Source organism: Andrographis paniculata, unplaced genomic scaffold (assembly GCF_009805555.1).
Source record: "Andrographis paniculata isolate CXL003 unplaced genomic scaffold, ASM980555v1 Contig65END, whole genome shotgun sequence".
Taxonomy (NCBI): Eukaryota; Viridiplantae; Streptophyta; class Magnoliopsida; order Lamiales; family Acanthaceae; genus Andrographis; species Andrographis paniculata.
Window position 1 is genome coordinate 1,909,255 of NW_026137601.1, and position 18,821 is coordinate 1,928,075.

Genomic DNA, 18,821 nt, shown 5'->3' on the forward strand with positions numbered 1-18,821 from the left:
TTCTTTTTCGCAGCCAAGGTAGGAAGCAGCGAAACGAGGAGACAACCAAATCCACAAGCGCGACAATTTTCAGGTACACGATTGTTCATTTTTTCGTATATATATTACACATATTCATTACATTTGAGCCAAGAATAGCTATATAGATTACATACACTGCAAGAAACAGATGTAACTCTGTGTTTTTTACTACATACATAATCGATAGGATAGCATCGTAAACCTGTCGCTTGAATTGAACCACCACATCCCGACTCCAAAAAAAATACTATCTCAAAGATTTTTACCTGCATTTAGGCGTAGTGATATGGATACGGTTGTGCTTTAGCTAAACTGACTTGCCCTTTCATCCCGTCGCGATGATAATGCTGCCACATTAGTTGCTCTTCGACTAACAGTCTCTGCTTCTTCTCCATGTCGGACATTTGCACGTACGCTGGTGGAGCGATGGCGAGGGAGGCGGTGAAAGGGTCGGTCAGAACCGACGAATTCGAAGCAGCACCATCAGCTGAAGGCGGGGCTGGCAACGCCAACATGGCCGGCCTTCCAGCCGAACCGAGCGCAACGCTGCTGGCGCTCCCAGTGGCCAACACGCCAGCAGCAGCCACAGCCTGATTCATTGCCCCTTGCTGGTACATCCCGTCAAGAGTCAATGTGTCGAAGCCTCCGGGGAGGGATGCCTTCTGGTTCGACAAATAGCTGGTAGACTGAACCAACGCCGTCTCCCAGTCGCCTTTAAATGCCTCCCACGGCGTGGGACCGTCAGTCGAGGTGGTTGTTGCCGGTGGCCCGTTGAATAAAGCCAGCGCCAATCTGTCGCCGTGTTCTTCGGTGGTCGGCGCATCGTCGCCCAAGTGTAGCAGATCACCTTCATCTTGGACTTTCTTCGGCTCTTCTTTAGGCACCTCCACGATCGCAGTCATCTCCTCCTCCGGTTCTTCCGGCACCTCCTCCGGCGGTGGCAACGCCTTAATGTTGTTCATGTCCTCCTCAGGCTCGGGTTCTGGCTCGGGTTCCGGTTCGGGTTCTGGCTCCGGTGGAAGCCTGCTGGCGACAGTCTTCTCCCGGACATACTCGTCCATCATGTCGAGCTTCTTCTGCGAGATTTTCTCGACATCCGGATACTCTGACGAACGGGCAATCCCGACGGTCTTGCTCCATGCATAGAAGGCATCGAGCTCGTCGTACTGCTTCACGGCGCGGGAGAAGATGTCGTGAACTCGGACCATATGCGACGGCTCGAGGTCGAGGAATCGCTCGATCAGCACGCCGAGGATCTCCGTAATGTCGTAGTATAGCCGAAAGCTTTCCTTCACAATGGGATACAGAGCTACGATCACGACCCTGTGATCCCTTGCGGCACCTACAGCGGTACAAAGTTGTATATAAGGTGAGTTTTAGCCATTTTGTGCAATTTGATTTGAAAAGTTTGGAATATGAAAATGGAGGGACGAACCTGTAGGGCGGCAGGCTAAAAACCTGTCGAGAAGCTGGAGGAGGCGGTGGACCTTGGTGAAGAGGCTCTCGGTCTTCAATTCGTGTACCGGAGTGGATTTTCCGGCGGCCGGCGAGGACTTGGGTGAGCCGCCATGTTCGTCTTCCTCGAGGTGGTATCCGTAGGCGCTGTGCTTGCCTCGGCGTCCTTGCATTCGCATCTCGAGCTGCTCGTCCAGGTAGAGTGCGTAGGAGCGGACGAAGGCGGAGTAGTCCCAGGCGTGAGAGTTGCCGGAGGTGTTGCGGAAGTCGGAGAGGTTGAGGAGGCGCGTGCCGCGGCGCGTGGCGAAGAAGATTTCCTGCTCGTAGGCGACGTCGCCCTCGGCGAGGAGACGCTGGATGAGCATGAGCGCCTTGAGCGCAACCACCCAGTTTTTGGTCCTGTTGAGTCGACGAGCGATGGTGCGGACGCAGGAACTGACGAAGGCGCGTGAGTAGGTGGTGAGGTTGATAATCTCGCGGACGTAGCGCTCGTCCGGCGGGTACTCCTCGTGGCGCGTGGCCTTCACGATGGCGACTTCGAGATCGGAGATGGAGGCGCTGTTGCCGACCTTGGCCAGGCCGATGCTCGTCTGGTCCTTCACCGCGCCGATGGCTTTCTGAAGCTTGCTTGGCGCCATTGTTGTCAAATTGTGCTCTCCTTATTAAGGTATGAAACTCTGCAACTGCAATTTTTTTTAATTATTATTATTATTGAAATTGAATTTTTGGCGAGGTGAGGAAGAATGTGAAATTTAGGATCACACTTCTTCCTCCGTTCCACTGATTTCTCGATTGGAATTTTTGACTCTTTAAGAATTATAGGTGATGGCTGAGGTTGAATATGCAAGAATCGCCATGAACTTCGCACCAAATGCGGTTCATCAGTGCCAGAATCAAAGGTAATTAACAATCCAGATGTACTGTACTCTTTAGCTATTTACATCTGCCAACCCAGAAGAAACTATAGAAATAATAATTAATATTAGTAAAAGAAAACTACATTCTTAATTAAAAAAAGAAAAGATCTATTTTATGGTATTATAAATAATTCGGTAATCATTTATATATAATTTTATTAGTTGGGTAGAACAACAGACGAGCAGACTCTTCTGATCGTCCCCTGCGATCCGGTGAGCACACCGATCCTCCCCATCTTCACCATGGAAGCTGCGAAGTCAGCTTCGAAATTCGGGCCAAAAAACGGGCTCAGAAACCCGAAGTAGGAGTCGACGACGCCTCTGGTGTCTGTATCTTGATACAGCGCCGCGTCGGATCGGAGCACGGCGAAGCCGTTCCTGATGTTCTGCAGGATCTGCGAGTCGAACGTCTCTGCGCCGCCGCGGTCGATCGCCAGCCGAGCGTTGACGTCGCCGTCCGGCGGGCAGACGGACATGAGCTCCGGCAGGAAATCCGGGTTTATCGACGGGTCGGGTCCCGACCCGTCCGGTGGGAAGTGGTATAGCCTCTGGTTCATGAAGAAGCAGGCGGTGGTGCCGATGGTATGCGCCGCTGCCCGACCCGACCCGCCGTACATAAATCAGATGTTATTAATTAGGACCACCACCATAGCCAAAAAAAAAAAAAAAACGGTCGAAATAGAAAGTATCGATCAGATAATTAGATCTATCATGCGTGCATGAAGACAATGTCTTGAGGATCATATGCCTCAAGATGTCTACCCACTAGACACCCCACATAACCCGCATGTTTGCATTCCATTCTAGAGAGAGAAAGAAAAACATAGAGAGAGAGAGAGATAATAACGAAGATGAAGATGATACAGACCACTTAGGAGGACGAGGTCGTGTGCTGTGAGGCCTTTCTCCATGAACTTAGCCTTAAGCTTCTGAACCGAGTCGCCGACGTCGGGCATGTTCTCCTCCGCCACGCTCCGGTTCGAGACAACACCATCCCTCCGCCCCGTCTCCACCGCATACCTCGGCCCTCCTTTCGCCTACACCACCAAAAACAACACAATCACTACTCAAAAAGTTGCAACTCCCTTCAAGAACTTGTATAGCTATTCATTACCAAGGAGATAGCATCTCTCGCAGCCAAGGCAACGATGTCAGCGCAAGAAACAGTCCCGGGGCAGAGCATTTCGAGGCGGGCTTTCGCCCTCTCGACAATGTCGAACCCTCTTACTCCTTGATGCCCCATCGCCTTCTTCTCATCCGAATCCAGCCCATTGTCGATCAGAATCGATCCGTCGCAGCCCTGCTCACCACCATTGTTAGAGTTTGCTCACACACAGCCAACCAAGACCACTGTAAATGGATGTGTACATACACATTTGTTGTATTACCTCCACAAAGCAGTCATGGAAATGAAGCCTGACCAAGATGGGGACATTGTTTCCATCTGCAGCAGCTGCTTCCCGGACAACGTCGCCGACGACAGCCTCGGCAGCAGGGCAGCTGTCAGCGTAAAACCCGACTCGTAGGTTGCTGTCCTGTAAAGAAAGATTGAAGAGACAAGTGCTCAAGATCTTCAGTAGTATAAGCTGATGATTTCTTGATTTAATCATAGTCCTTAAATGTACAAGAACTGAGAAGAAAAATGAATGAATGAATGCAACAATAAGCATACAAAGTATATGTGAAATTGGGAATTCATGTACCCAGTTAACATTACCAAACACAAAAATAATAGTACATAATTCATGGTTTCATAACCTAACCATAGGTTATGAAGCCTGTTAAGAGAATTAGGTTAAGCATTATACTCATAAGCTATTACTACAAGAACACTTTCTGTGACATATTTTAAATGTTGTTCGTCTGCTGCCTAAACATACTTCCCCCGGTATTTCGGCTTCGAGCTGAACTTTTCGCCGGATCCGTTGCTCTGAACGTCGCTCGGGGAAAAGACCGCCGAGTGTAGATTACCTTCCTCTAACCACTTGAGGTGGTTTTCTCTGAAGTCTAGATGTTTGAGCTTAGCAGCCAGTTCGACATCTTCGGTGTAAGGAGCAACCTTGACCATGGTCAGTAGAACTCTGCTGTAACGGTAGCTGAGAATTTGTTCGCAGGTTGCGGCCAGTTTGAAACATGGGTGCTCCGGGAAGGAGGGCTCGGGGGAATCCTCGTCTCTTAGAACAGGGTAGAAGTACACGAGGCGCCCACCTAGTACAAGCATCCTAGCTGCAAGGTCGAGCAAGTCGTGAATGCATTCCATTAAGCTGTAAGGAGCTGTGGATGGAATGTGGTCGGTTCTTTTCTCGTCTGGTACAGTGTAAGGATCAACTGCACCTTTTAAGAGCTTGCGCCCCCCGGATTTGCGCCCTCCGGCACGAACCCCATAAGGAGGGTCGCATATTATGGCATCAAACATCTGAAGGAGAATGAATACTATCATTCTTTATATGTTCATTTACAGAACAATCGAAACATGGTGAAACTAAATAGTATGTTGAAGTTCGGAATGAAAATGAGAAACTGATGTAAATAACGTACCTCTTTTAAACCAGTACGCCAAGGCGGAAGGTTGTTGTCGGCCCTTAATAGTGATATGGGCATCGGCAATCCATACTGTAAATAAGAACATACAGTTAGGCTTACAAGAAATGGACGAAATATGCAATCAATAATTTGGGATCAAACAAACATTAACAATAAACAAAAGAATAAATATATATATATATATATATATAACCTGCTTAAAATTGCTCCAGACGTTACAATCCGGGCTACGGCCATCGCGCACTACTCGAATATCAATATCTGCACCCTGAATTACTTGCATCAGTATTAGTAGAAAAACAAAACTCTAGATTTTTAACTAAAAACCGTTTACCAAACATAGTGTTGTATAACAAACCAAAATCCTAACCATTGTCATCGCTCCATAATGAGCTGCCGCTATAAGAATGCTTCCAGTACCCACAAAAGGATCGAACACAAGTTTCCCTGGCTTGACTTGTGCTTGATTTGCCATCAGGAAAGCCATTTCGGCATCCATTGCAGTCGGGCCAAGGTATCTTCGGCTTTTCAGCTGATACTTCTGCAATATCTTCCTATCAGAAGCACCTACTTCCCGACCAAAAAAGATTCTCCTTTTAACAATAGGAGGGAGTCCATTATTATCTCCATAATCATCGTTATCCATTAGACAAAATTTATGGTCAGGATTTTTGAGATTCACTCGCCCCTGAAATGATTTCACTTAGGGATTAGCAAGTGCAGCACCAAAGCCAAATACTTCTACAATAATTTTAAAAACCCTATAGTGTTTGCCATATAGTTCGAATGTTTACCGTACAAAACATGCCTGAATTTCGCAACAACACATTCTAGCTACTCCCGAATGTATAACTACAACCCTTCTTGATAAAAAAATACTTCCACAAAAAAATTAAATGCCTAGACAAAAAAAAAAAACCCAGCATTCTCCATCGAGCATAGAAAAACTGCACCATTTAATCACTAGTACCATATCGAAGACTAAAAAACAACCCATTTATGCAGGCGAAGAACAACCATAACACTAAATGCGCCACCAATCCAAACACAACCAAAAAATTGATCCAATTGCTAAAGAACTAGCTGCATTCTGAAAATTTAGCTAACTAACAGTGCACAAGTGGCCACATTTTAACATCTTACCTAAATATCACAGGAAAAAACAATCGAATCAAACCTTAAATGGAATGAAAGTCAACTTCTGGAACCAAGCATTTTGCTCATGAGAGCTCATTGCTTTCCCAAAGCTATCTACAGTTATTCTGAAAGTGGTTCCTGGCGATATATAAGGTAATTTCCGGTCATCGGGATACCTCTGGATAGCGTCCTGTAGTTCCTCTAAACCATCTCCTTCACCCCAAAGTTCATATATCCCCTTCACTAGAATACCTGCAACATATTCATTTCAATCCAAGGAAATTAACCAATCACATACCGAAAAAGGCTGACCGTTAATTCGAAATACTGAATTCGGATCTTCAGAACACAATGGATTTGTTATTACTGATTCACTTCTACCGGAAGAAGCTAAGATTTTCACGTGTTTTGCTTAAGTACTTACTTCGATCGGCAATGTTGCGTGCCAGTTCCTCCGACGGTAGATCGACGAAGTGGAAAGGGGAATCCGGATGGTGATCCTTCGGAAGTCTCCATTGGAGAGAAATTTCGCCGTTTCTACCGTCGAAGAGACCGGCGAGGGATTCGAACTCCGATTTCCTGTACTCCAACAATCTATGGTAAAACACGCAGAGGTACCACATGACTTCCGATTCCGACTTCAACCGAGAAACTACCTCTAGACGATGCCAGTGTCGGCGTTGATGTCGAAGGTTCCGCCGTGGGCGGTGGCTGGAATCGACGGCGGCGATTAGACGTAGGGTTGGAGGTTTCTGCCCTCCCAGTTTACAAAAACCCAAAACCCTTCCCAGTCATTGCGCAATTATATTATATACGGTATTTCTATTTAAATTAAGGGTGTGTTTGTTTGTTATTGGGTTTTCAGTTTTAAATTTTTTATTGTAAAAATTTGGATTTAAATAATTATTAAATAGTATGATGTAAATAAATTTTGATATGAAGAATAATATTAAAAAATTATTATTATTATTTGATATTAAAAATAAATTAAAAAATAAGAATATTGTGAGAAATCTAGGTGAGAACACAATCCATCTGGTTTTACATATTTTTATTTGCATTTTGTGCTTCAAAATGAATAATGTATAGTTTAAAAAGTCACCAATTTATAGAATTTCAATGAAATATGTTCATATTGGCTATTGAACTTGACAACACAATAGTTTATTGAAATTGACCCCTCCTTTCAATATTGATCAAAATACTTAAACATATACAATGAATAATGTACTGAAATCTAACTATAATACTCCCACCGTCCCATAACAAAGTATTCATTTTTTCATTTTAGTTCGTCCTGTAACAAAGTATTCATTTCTTTTTTTTAGTAATTGTACTGTCTACCTAACATTACAAATACCCTTACAACTTACAATATATTACACAAATGTCATTACCTATATATCATACGTACTAATAAGGTTATTTTAATCATTTTTACTTTATTCCTACTATATCTCAATATAATACTAATATTTCTAAAATTACGTGAAAAAAAGCAAATGAAAAGTCATTATATATTTTTTTTATAATGTTTAAATTAAAATGTGTTGGTATACACATAAAACAATAAATATATTTTTAAAATTGACCTATTTATTGTATATGCTCTTACAGCCTTACAGGTCATCAATATATATATATATATGTATACATAATTTTTATATGAAAAGAATTAAACAAATTGATATTGCAACTCGTGAACCAGCCATTCTTGATCAAGTCAAAACAATATGAGTTGATTTTCGGTTACAATAAATTGATAACTCACTGTGCCCGTCTCACCGCGGGATATACTTATTGGTAAAACTGTGTTTTGTTAATTATGCCATGTGTTATTACTTATGTTTCTTATTTATATTATATCCTTTTTTTTTATTTTTTTCTAAACATGGTGCAATATTGATTTTCCGCAAGGGAATTTAAATTGATAATATTAAATAGGATAATTTAAAAATTAAGTAATATTATAAAGAAAAGAAACAAATTGTATATTTACTTAAATGATTTAATAGGATAAAAGCACATAGCAGTGAGCAGTGATTAAATACAGGAGTATTTAATAAAAATATTATATAATGTTCGAAACAGACCAAAAATAAAGAGCCCCATTGCACACCTTTATTCCACATACAAACAACACGTACTAACACAAACCCCATGCATGAACAAACACACACACATATATATATATATATATATTATACTATATATCATTACATCTCCAAGCCCCCTAAGCCAATCAACTTACTAAGCCCAAAAGTGATCCCCATGGCCATCCACCCTCCAACTACCACCCTCCCACAGGACCTCCCCACCCTACTCCCCCCCAACACCGCCCCACCCCACCCAAACCCCACCAGCGCCGCCGTCGTCGCCGCCCCCACCACCCCCAACCTCACCCTATACTCTCTCACAAAAGCCGCCCCCAGCAGCGGCACCACGGCCCCCATAACAAACGCGAGGGCCGATGCCAATGCAGCCTGAAACGGGTTCGGGAGCTTCTCCCGATCCTCTTCTTCCTCCTCCTTTTTCTCCCTCTTCATCTGCGCGAGTTTGACGTCGAGCTGCGAGTAAACGGAGACGAACTCTCCGATTGCCATGCTGCAAGCTCCGGCGACGAGGCCCGCAAATCCGGTGAGGATCATGGACTTGGGATCATCTTTGACAGCACCAACTCCCAAGATTAGGGAAGAAATTGTTACTAATCCGTCATTGGCTCCAAGAACAGCTGCTCTTAGCCATTGGGACCTTTGGGAGTAGTCAAATTCTTGTTTCTCCATTTCAATGGGGCATTGGTTAACATCAATCATTGAGGTAGCCATTAGTTAGTTTCTTGAAGATTTGGATTGGAGAATGATTGGATTAAAGTGATGATCAAGATTTGGTGTTTTTAGGGGTAACAAGAGAATGGGGTATTTATAGGCATATTTTGTGTAGTGGGGTTTTTTCTTATATGGATTTATATGTGTGTGCGCGGTTGGTGTTAATATGAATGTATAAAAGTAGCACATACAATATTAAGTGGTAGTATATTGTTTATATTAATATAATATAATATAAATAGATAGAATATACGATCATAATTAACATACAATATTAAGTAATAATATATTGGTTATATTAGTACAATACAAATGAACTTACAATATATGATCATAATTCACACAATACACAGTGTTATTAATTTCAGCATATGAAATTATGAATAATCAATACTATGTTGGTCATCCTAATAAACACTCTAATCATGATCATATATCATATATAACATGAGATTTTAAATTTACTACTTTTCAAAGTGCACACAAAATAACCATCAAAACTAAACACAGTAACTTATATATAAATGAATCAAATCAATATGACAAGTTCAACCAAGAAATAGAGCCAGTGATCTTGTATTCACCACTTGTCATACTCGACATGCTTGTGGGACTTTTGTTACTGAACAAATTCACTAAATGTTAATAATTTTTTTTTAAAAAAAAAATAATAAAATAAATTAAAATGAAAGGAGTGTGGCAAGCACAAGAAAGTGTGGAAATTCAATGTTAATTTATTAGTATTATACAAGGGTGGAATGGAATGGAATGTTGGATTCCACATAAACATACATATAAACTAAAAAGTTGTGAGTGAGTGGGGAAATTAGATTTTGCTTTAAAGATTGGATCTTTTACAAGAGTGGCCAATTATGGGTATTTTTTAAATCTTTTATAGTATTATGGGATTTCATCAAATTAAAATATTCAATTCAACCTTATTATAACAATGCACTTGCAATGCTATTTCATTAAGCAAAGCCATTAGTGCAGTACTGCTATTAAATGAAATAAAGAGAGTGTAGATGCCACACTCCAATATTTTAATCTCTGCATTATCATTCATTCCCAAAACATAATAATAATAATAATAATAATAATAATAATAATAATAATAATAACAATATTAAGTGTGAACACATTTAGATTCCTTCCACATGGATTTACACTCACTTTGTGTACGTAATATAAGGATGTGTAGTTCAAGCGACTCAAACCTCCCTTTGACATCATAAAGGTTGGAGGTTTGTTAGTCGTGGAGTCTGTCAATGTGTGCAATAACAAAACTCACCATATATCAATACTTCGTACAACACATATTTATGTTAATTGAAATCATTCACCCCTCACACGTAATGATCTGTCACACATGGTTTGTCTAGTGTAACTTGTCTGTCGAATTTAGTTTGCAGAATATTATATTCGGCCAAGAGTTCACCCAATACGCACTTTCAGATAGCGGCTGAGAGTTCCCACCTAAAAAAAAAAACCCATATATTGTCTGACAATTCTTATGTGTATATGTTGATTATACGAGGTAGTACACACCATATATATTATATAGTAATTGATAGCATATAACAAATATTCGTATAAAACATCTATATAAACTATCTATTATGTGTTGGAATTTGAGTTGGAATTTGAACAGTAAAAGTTTTGAATTTGAATAGTTTTATGATGTGATCTAAATAGGCATTGACGTGATGTTTTGAATGTAAAATTTATTTTTAGTACAATATAAAAAATAAAAAATAGATGTTTGGTTTAATACTTTTAGAGAAAAAAATTGGATGAATAGTATAAATCCATTCCAATCTCCCAAACAAACACATCCTTTGGATATTCTGTCTATTTGTTTGAATTGAGAATTTGTTTTAGTATAAATAAATATTGATTTAATATTTTAAATATAGATTAATTTATAGCATAATATAAAAATATATATTTAATTTTATATTTTAAAAATAAATAAATAATAAAAATTTGATAGAAATACACACCAAAAATATACATGCCGTACTAATTGAAAAGCCGTGTCTAGCCCTAGTAAGGGCCATAACCTTTTAAGGAAATATAAAATAAATAAAATGCAGCATAATAGTCATTTGTTTGTTTATGATTTCAAACAAAAATCTATCTATTCAACCCAATAAATATACACTATTTTCTCCTACAAAATATCAAAAATTATTTAAAAAATCACCCAAATCAATTTCAAACCACAACCAAATAAATTAACCGGCTAATAAAGATAAATTACACCACAAGTAGAAATTTTTATACATTTACATATGTAATTACCTACCCAGCCATGCTATGGCCTAGTGATAAACTAAGATGTAACAAACGATAAAACAGAATGATCAAAATTCAATAGCAATAACATGCTTCAAGCAGTCAAATACGAACGGTAATTTATTCGAAACTTAGTTTTACACCCCAAAAATAGTCCTCAATCAGGCTATCAATTGTGATCCAATTGTGTGCAAAAGAGAAATGTAGCATGGAGCATCCATATTACAACAAAAAAAAAAAAAGAAAAAGACAAAAAAAAGATTTCATTCTTCAAAAACATTTATTGACCTGGTGTAGAACTCATGTTGCCAAGGGACTGTGTGCTTACACATCAAAGCTTGTCTCGACAACACCACAATGGAAAGGAAATGATTGGCTTTAGAAAAACAGAAGCGCGAAACCTGGTACTAGACATAAGTTTTGTCTCCCTCGTCTTTGCTATTTAAGATAAGTAAATAGCTTTGAAGCAACCTGTAAAATTCAGTATGCTCTCAGTAGGGTAGGATATATTTGCATACGCGCAAAAAGGTGGAGCGGAAAATGAATGGAGTGAAATTAGGAAATGTGGGCTTACACATTTGTCAACACAGCGCCAATAATCAAAGTATTGCCCGGTACAGTGCTTGTGGCCGGATTCATCGCCTTCAATTCTCTTGACACATGCCTAAAACCGAAGGACAATTTTATCAGCTAATAAGTGGATGTTCATATCACAAGCAACTGTCCAACAAGAGGAGTATTGACTGACAAAGACACAAAAACAAACACATTGCAAATGAACTGCCACAAATGACAATAAGCTAACAGTAACTACTAACTGAAAGAACACTGTCAAGCTGTGAGTCTGTGACCACAAGTAAAAGATTTTCGATACCCTTTACAATATTATAAAATCATTTCAACCCCAGGACCAATTTTTTGTCGCCAAGCAGTATCCAAACTGCACTGCCTATTAAAATCGCAAAAATGTGAAATGTAACAGTCTTAAGTGCTTAGACATCTTCATACAGTAGATGACAACATGTTATACTGTATGTGTTCCCAAACCTTTTAGCACTTGGATGGCCTTTTTTTAATTATGTGAGAGAATTGTAACTTGGTAAATCAATTTCTGTATGAAATGAAAAAGATTAGGCATACTGGCATAGCAGAAGTGAATGGAACAAAAACCAACAATAAAGAAACCAAAGTGTATCTTACTTCATGTCTTTACACATACAAAAGCTTTACCCATAAATGACAGAGTAGCTAACATATAAAATGATGCAGGATAAGCATTCGATAGGTAGAGAAATGCTTAAATAGCTATTTACAGCAGAAATCACCTGATATTCTTTAAGTGGCCGAGTGCATGGCGCCTTGCAGCGATCTTCAAGTTCCTTCTTTGGATCTACTGGCTCGTCGTCAGCCCTAAATCATAAAGTGTGCTCAAAGAAAATTATGATGTGAATCATGTGATGGTACATTTCTGGGTATTTTCGAAACCACTAACATATAGTTGCCATCAAGTAGTACTAGATGGATCATCGCATTAACAAAGTGTTTTCTTGCCAATTCTGACCGAAAATTATATACATTCAATGCATTCAAACAACTACTTGCAGCAAATACAATTGAGCATCAAGTGTAAAAAAATTCACAAGATCCGCAGAAGAGCAGGGGAAAGAATTGACTGCAAAAAGAAATATTTACTAACATTTGGGAGTGAAGAAGTTCTTCATAAAGAAGCTGATTTCTATTATCTTAACAAAATAGTGATGAAATGTAACTGGAAAAAATCAACCATATATATGAAGGGAAAATATCATAAAAGATATTACATCTGCAGTGTGGAACAACATTCCTATAACTTCATATCAATCTGTTCAGAATCAAAGGAATGCATCTATGTTTCTACCCATTGATAATACCCAATACACGAAGCATCCATAGGTCACAACATGCTGTATTACAACAAGCAAGTTTGCAATAAATAAAATCGAAATATCACACCACACTGAAAATCCCCAAAAGCTAGATTAATACTCACATAGTTAACGAACACAACTGTCAAGCGAAAGCAACCTGCAACCAAATCACATCAAACATCCCAAACACAACCGATTAATAACCATAAACCAGGGGGGGGGGGGGGGGGGGGGGAATGCGCGAAATGAAACCCTAGATAAAATGACCGAATCACAATAAACTGAAGATTGGATCTAAAAACAAAAAAAAGCAAAATGAAACTAGTACAACCAGAGAAGCTCACCGGCGGATCAGCGATCGATTGGAGAAACGTGGTCGGGGATTGCGTTGTGGCTGCGCCAATTAACGTGCGGGCGGGCAGAGATGTCTCTAGAAGCGTTGTGACCTTCAACAATTGAGCAATTCAACCCTAAAAGAATAAATATATATATATATACCAGTGTATATGTATATGTGTATCTACCAACTCGGACATTTTCAATTTACTATATATATGTAGATTGAAATACTAGCCAATAAAATTTTATATTATTGTTTTTTTTTTTTTTCTTATGATCTAAGAATTATTACAAATTTTATTTTATTTTTAAAAATATAATCTATAAAATTGTTTTAAATAAAAATTAAAAGTAAAATTATCGAAATATGGCTTTGTTCATCCAAAATTAATTGTAATTTTTCAAAAACTAATAATAAACAAAGCAAAATACATTTTATAAAAGTAAAAAAAATATTCAAATTCTTATTAAAATCAAAATCAAAATCAAAATCAAACATTTAATTTAAAATAATATATTTTATATTTTTTACATATGTTACACATAAAATAAAAAAAATCAATTCATAATAAATGTTTCCGTTAGGATTTTGTAAAACAGGTGTTTGTATATGCATGGAGAATATATAGGGAATAATTATTTTTTTTATATGAAAAAAAAAAGAAAATCATTATCTTAATAATATTTATTATTTGAACAATCAAATGTATATTTATAATAATTTTTTTATTAAATCAATAGAATAGTCCATTATACTACCAAAAAAAAAATTATAATAATCTTAAAAAAAAAAAAAAATTGTAGTTCTTGTCACTTAATTTTTGTATTTTTCTTCCTATAAGATGAAATATTGTCATTTTTCTTTTATATCAAATTATATCTAACTATCTTAAATGTTTACCTATATTCTAATTAAAATTAATACAAATACCCTACATATCCTTAATTACAAATACAAAAACACAATACAAACACTAAACTTTCCCACCTAACAACTCTGACAGATACTTACATTCATTTTTTTATCATGTATCTTTTAAATTTTACTATTTGAATTATAATTTTTTAAAAAATATTATTTTTTTTTCACAAAATATTTTTTCTCACGGACTACTCTTATATTGTAAAATGTGTAGAAAATAGTATCTTCATATTTTTATTTTTTGTGTTCATATATGTAGTGTGTACATTGCAATTTATAATCTACATCATACAAACCTCCAAACTTAAGAAAAATATTATTCAATATTGTATATGAATTGCAAAGTTGGCACACAAGACGGATATTACATCCATAAGAACTTGTTTGGTTTGGATCATCTCATTGAATTAGGGCATCCACAACGGGAGACGCTTGTTGAGAAGTGTCTCCCACGTCATCATTTATTAAATAAAAAAAAAATTAAAACACCAATTAACATAAGGAACGGTACATTGCGAGTGTACCGTTTCTTCCAATTTTTGTGGGCTATGGTCCACTTTTTTATTCAATAAATATTAAAAATAATATTTATAATATATACTTTTTTATTTATATTTATAATAATTTGTTTTATTAAAATATTAGATTTAAATTTTATTATATGAGTTTTATTTAATATTTTTTTTTATTAAAATAATATTGTTAATAACTATAATTTTTAATATAATATTTTTATATTTTATGTAACTTTTTAATGCATATTTTTGTAAAATATTTAATTAAATATCTATTAATTCAATTATAACATTTGTTTAATTAAAATTACATGCAATACAAATAATAAATAAAAATACATAAAAATATTCATAAATTTAAAGGGTTCTTTGATGTGAATGTAAAATATAGTTGGAGTTCTTCGTGACGTGGCGGAGAGAGAAACTGACGTGGCACAGGAGAGAGAATGGGAAGAAACCCTGGATGGATTTCTGTGTTGTGGATGGCCTTACTTGTCTCATTAAACCATTTTTTTATTGTTGGAACAACCCAAGAAAAAATTAATAAGATGTTAGAATAGTTGGGTTGTTCTAAATGTTATTACAAAATATTCAACAATATTTTGACAAAAAAAAAAAAAAAAAAACCAAACTTATTAATTAGATTCAATTTCAAGTGTTCAACTTTCGCAATGAAGAATATTCTCATTTTCCCATAATATATATATACTTTTTATTTTAACAATTTTTATATAGTTCAAATTCTTTAGCAGTGACGTAGGATTCCTTGCCCAATCCGACTTCTTCATTTTTTCTTGAGCTTTGTTTAGATAAGAGATTTTTGAAAATTTGAAAAAAATAAAAAATTATTTAATCTGATGTTTTTTAAAAGATAAACAAAACCCAAATTTTTCTATGCCTAATATTAATTTAATTATTCCTTTTGGTATTAGATGTAAATACCATTTTATGGTATGGTGTGTTTGTTTGTCTATAAATTTGAATTTTATTTTTAAAAAATAAATTATATAATAATTTATTGTTTTTTAGTAAAAATTTACAAAATAATTTATATTTTTTTTATTGCGTGAAATCCCCAACCCTTTTTGTCCAAAATTGATATAGTTTTAAATAAATACTTAAATTACGCAAGTTTTATATAAATAAAAAGCACAAAATATCTTAAATAATTTTTTAACATTAAATAAATATTTTATTGATCCTTCATTTTATAGTTTTTTAAGACAAATTATTGTCTAATTTTTATAAAAATAAATTATTAATCAATTATTTATTTATTTTATTAAAAAAAATTATTTAAGATATTATACATTTTTTATTTGTATTTATTTCGAATCAAACATCAATTTTGGACAAGAAAAATGTTTTATGCAAACTTCTATTAATACAAGAATTGTATTTTTAATAAAACATAAGGATGTGTTATATAATTTACCCTATTTTAAATAATAAGATTCAATTAAAATAATTATTTAATACTCCCTCTGTCCCACCACACTTGACACTATTTCTCCGTCCCACCACACTTGACACTATTTCCATTTTTATCTGTCCCATACCAATGACACATTTCTATTTTCGATAAAAATTACTAATTCAAAATATATTTAACAAATATAAATCAAATTAATTAACTACGTAATATACATCATAAATGACGTAAAACCCACTTAAAACCTCTTTATTTCTACATCTCTCCTCAAAAATTAAATATTTTTATCTATATTTAAAACTACACATCTTTTATAAAATTAATTTATGTTAATTATAAATAAACAAAAATATTTTTTCATTTACTTGTATTATAAAAAATTTTATTCTATACAAAATGATATCTATATTGCATATATTTTGTAATTGATATATAATTTTTAAATATTAAACATATATTTTAATTTTTTTAATTATATATATTAAATTTAATTTAAAAACATAAATATTATTAATTATACAAAAATATAATATTGCAATATCATAATTAATTATTATTAACTAAATAAATATCCTCCCCTTAAATACCGTATCTCTAATCAAATGATTCAAGTGTAGTGGAACTGAAGGAATACATTATAAATAAAACATTAAAAATAAAAATTAATATTCTTTTAATAAATTAATAAATAAAAAAAAAATGTCCTCGGAAACCCAATCTCTCTCTCTCCCTCGTCTCTCACTCTTTTTTTGTAGCTCAAGAAAACGAATGTAATTAACAATAAAATGAAAAACAATAAAAAAAAAATAATGATAAGCAACAACACAATACTATAAACCATCATCCTGATTTTTGCTGTTCCACCTCTCCCACTTGTGTTTCTCTCTCCGCCGCCGCCGCCGCCGCCGATGTCTCTGGCAAAGCCTCACACTTCGTTACTACAGCCTTTTCTCCGGCGGCGCCGCCCTGTCATGTACTCACGTTGTTTCAATTAACTATTTACAAACATCATATCAATTCCTCACTAATATTAATTAATTAATTAATTAATTAAAATATTAATTATTATATATTGAACTCACTTCAACTGCGGCAACCCCCTCCTCAACGCCGCCGCGATCCGCCGTACTTTCCTCCACCGCCACCGGCGATTCCTCCTGGTGCGGCTCCGGAAGCGGCGCGTCGGCTCCTTTCCTCATTGCTTTAGGTATGCTGGCGCAGGCTCCCATTCTAATAGAACAGATCTTAATTTCTCTTACAGATTTTGCTTCCTACAGAGAGAGAGAGAAAGAAGCTTGCGGAGGAAGTTAAGGAATAGGAACGACGCTTTTACGATCTCTAATTGCTCTTCTTACACACGGCGTAGGAATTGAAGACGATAATATATAGAGACAGAGGACGGCTGTTGGGATCCTGCGGCGATCGATCTGGTCCGAGGTCGTCCCCACGTCGATGAAGGATTCAATTCAATGAAGGTCCATCAATGGCAGCTGTTGGATCTCTCTCCGGTTCGCTTCCCTGCAGTAAATTCAATTCGAATTAATACCCACATGGACGGAATGTGTAACGCACCAACACACACACACACATATATATATATATATAATTAATTAACAATTAATAAATTTGAAAATTAATTTTGTTCGAAAATTGGTCCCACGTGTTATGTCGTTTTTTGGCCTTTAAACTTTTTTTTTTTTTTTTTTCTTAATTTGGTATTTGCCTTTCCTTGTGTTGAAAGATTGCTTTTATCATTAGTTCTTTACAAAAATCATTTATATAAAATGTAATTTCTAAAATTTCGAGGTAGAATCCAAGGCAAATTGAATAAGAAACATTTATGCTATAAAACATTATTAATTTCATGATATATATTGTTTAATCTAGCGTACAAAGAATACATACACATACATATATTTCAAGATTCAAAGGGTTTTTATTATTATTATTATTATTATTATTATTATTATTTCAAAGATATTTCAAAGGGTGTGTTTGTTTGAGGGTTTGAATTTTGAGTTGAGATTTGAATAGTAAAAATTTTGAATTTAAATAGTTGTATGATGTGATGTGTATGATGTGATGTGTTGATGTGATGTTTTGAATGCAAAATTAATTTTTAGTATAATATAAAAAATAAAAATAGGTGTTTAATTTGATATTTTTTGGAAAAAATTTCGGATGAATAGTAGGATTTTGTCAAAATCCTACAAACGAACACACTGCTAATGTCATATCATTTTTTATAAAAATATACTCCCTCCGTCCCATAAATATAGTCTTAATTGAGTTGGATACGGAATTTAAGGAATATTGATATTATATTGGTAGTTGGTAAAAAGTATGGATAAAAGATTTTTTGTCCTTAGTGCGTTTATTAGAGTAAAAAATAGTGGCAATTGCGTAATACTTCTTGATAGATTGACAGTGGATGGATATAGTATTCAATTTTAAATCAAAACCAAATATATCCTCATATTCATATAAAAACACTCATCCATTCACTTAG

At 35.7% G+C, this 18,821-nt stretch overlaps 5 protein-coding genes across 6 annotated transcripts; all 5 read right to left on the reverse strand.

The window, feature by feature from the left end:
- Positions 1-79: 79 nt before the first annotated feature.
- LOC127262049 (putative clathrin assembly protein At1g03050) lies at positions 80-2,142 on the reverse strand. Its single transcript, XM_051290550.1, has 2 exons — positions 1,457-2,142; positions 80-1,363 (listed from the first exon to the last, which is right to left on the reverse strand). The coding sequence occupies exons 1-2, from the start codon at positions 2,112-2,114 to the stop codon at positions 294-296; spliced, it is 1,728 nt and encodes a 575-aa protein (XP_051146507.1). The 5' UTR covers positions 2,115-2,142; the 3' UTR covers positions 80-293.
- Positions 2,143-2,299: 157 nt separating this feature from the next.
- Positions 2,300-4,003, reverse strand: LOC127262363 (peroxidase 43). Its single transcript, XM_051291015.1, has 4 exons — positions 3,782-4,003; positions 3,508-3,693; positions 3,262-3,430; positions 2,300-2,985 (listed from the first exon to the last, which is right to left on the reverse strand). The coding sequence occupies exons 1-4, from the start codon at positions 4,001-4,003 to the stop codon at positions 2,552-2,554; spliced, it is 1,011 nt and encodes a 336-aa protein (XP_051146972.1). The 3' UTR covers positions 2,300-2,551.
- A 70-nt stretch (positions 4,004-4,073) lies between these two features.
- Positions 4,074-6,868, reverse strand: LOC127262048 (uncharacterized). The gene is made up of 6 exons (XM_051290549.1): positions 6,499-6,868; positions 6,115-6,326; positions 5,308-5,625; positions 5,131-5,205; positions 4,932-5,006; positions 4,074-4,809 (listed from the first exon to the last, which is right to left on the reverse strand). The coding sequence occupies exons 1-6, from the start codon at positions 6,695-6,697 to the stop codon at positions 4,264-4,266; spliced, it is 1,425 nt and encodes a 474-aa protein (XP_051146506.1). The 5' UTR covers positions 6,698-6,868; the 3' UTR covers positions 4,074-4,263.
- Positions 6,869-8,168: 1,300 nt separating this feature from the next.
- On the reverse strand, positions 8,169-9,813 carry LOC127262562 (vacuolar iron transporter homolog 4-like). Of its 2 annotated transcripts, XM_051291296.1 has the most exons (2): positions 9,791-9,813; positions 8,169-8,864 (listed from the first exon to the last, which is right to left on the reverse strand). In XM_051291296.1, the coding sequence occupies exons 1-2, from the start codon at positions 9,811-9,813 to the stop codon at positions 8,291-8,293; spliced, it is 597 nt and encodes a 198-aa protein (XP_051147253.1). In that variant the 3' UTR covers positions 8,169-8,290. The 2 variants fall into 2 exon arrangements, with proteins under 2 accessions (XP_051147253.1, XP_051147252.1); XM_051291295.1 differs by lacking the exon at positions 9,791-9,813 and having other exon boundaries at positions 8,169-8,970.
- A 1,477-nt stretch (positions 9,814-11,290) lies between these two features.
- Positions 11,291-13,599, reverse strand: LOC127262683 (cytochrome b-c1 complex subunit 6-1, mitochondrial). Its single transcript, XM_051291484.1, has 5 exons — positions 13,449-13,599; positions 13,227-13,261; positions 12,523-12,607; positions 11,772-11,861; positions 11,291-11,668 (listed from the first exon to the last, which is right to left on the reverse strand). Coding segments are annotated over exons 2-5 (210 nt in total). The 5' UTR covers positions 13,229-13,261; positions 13,449-13,599; the 3' UTR covers positions 11,291-11,635.
- Between the last annotated feature and the right edge of the window lie 5,222 nt (positions 13,600-18,821).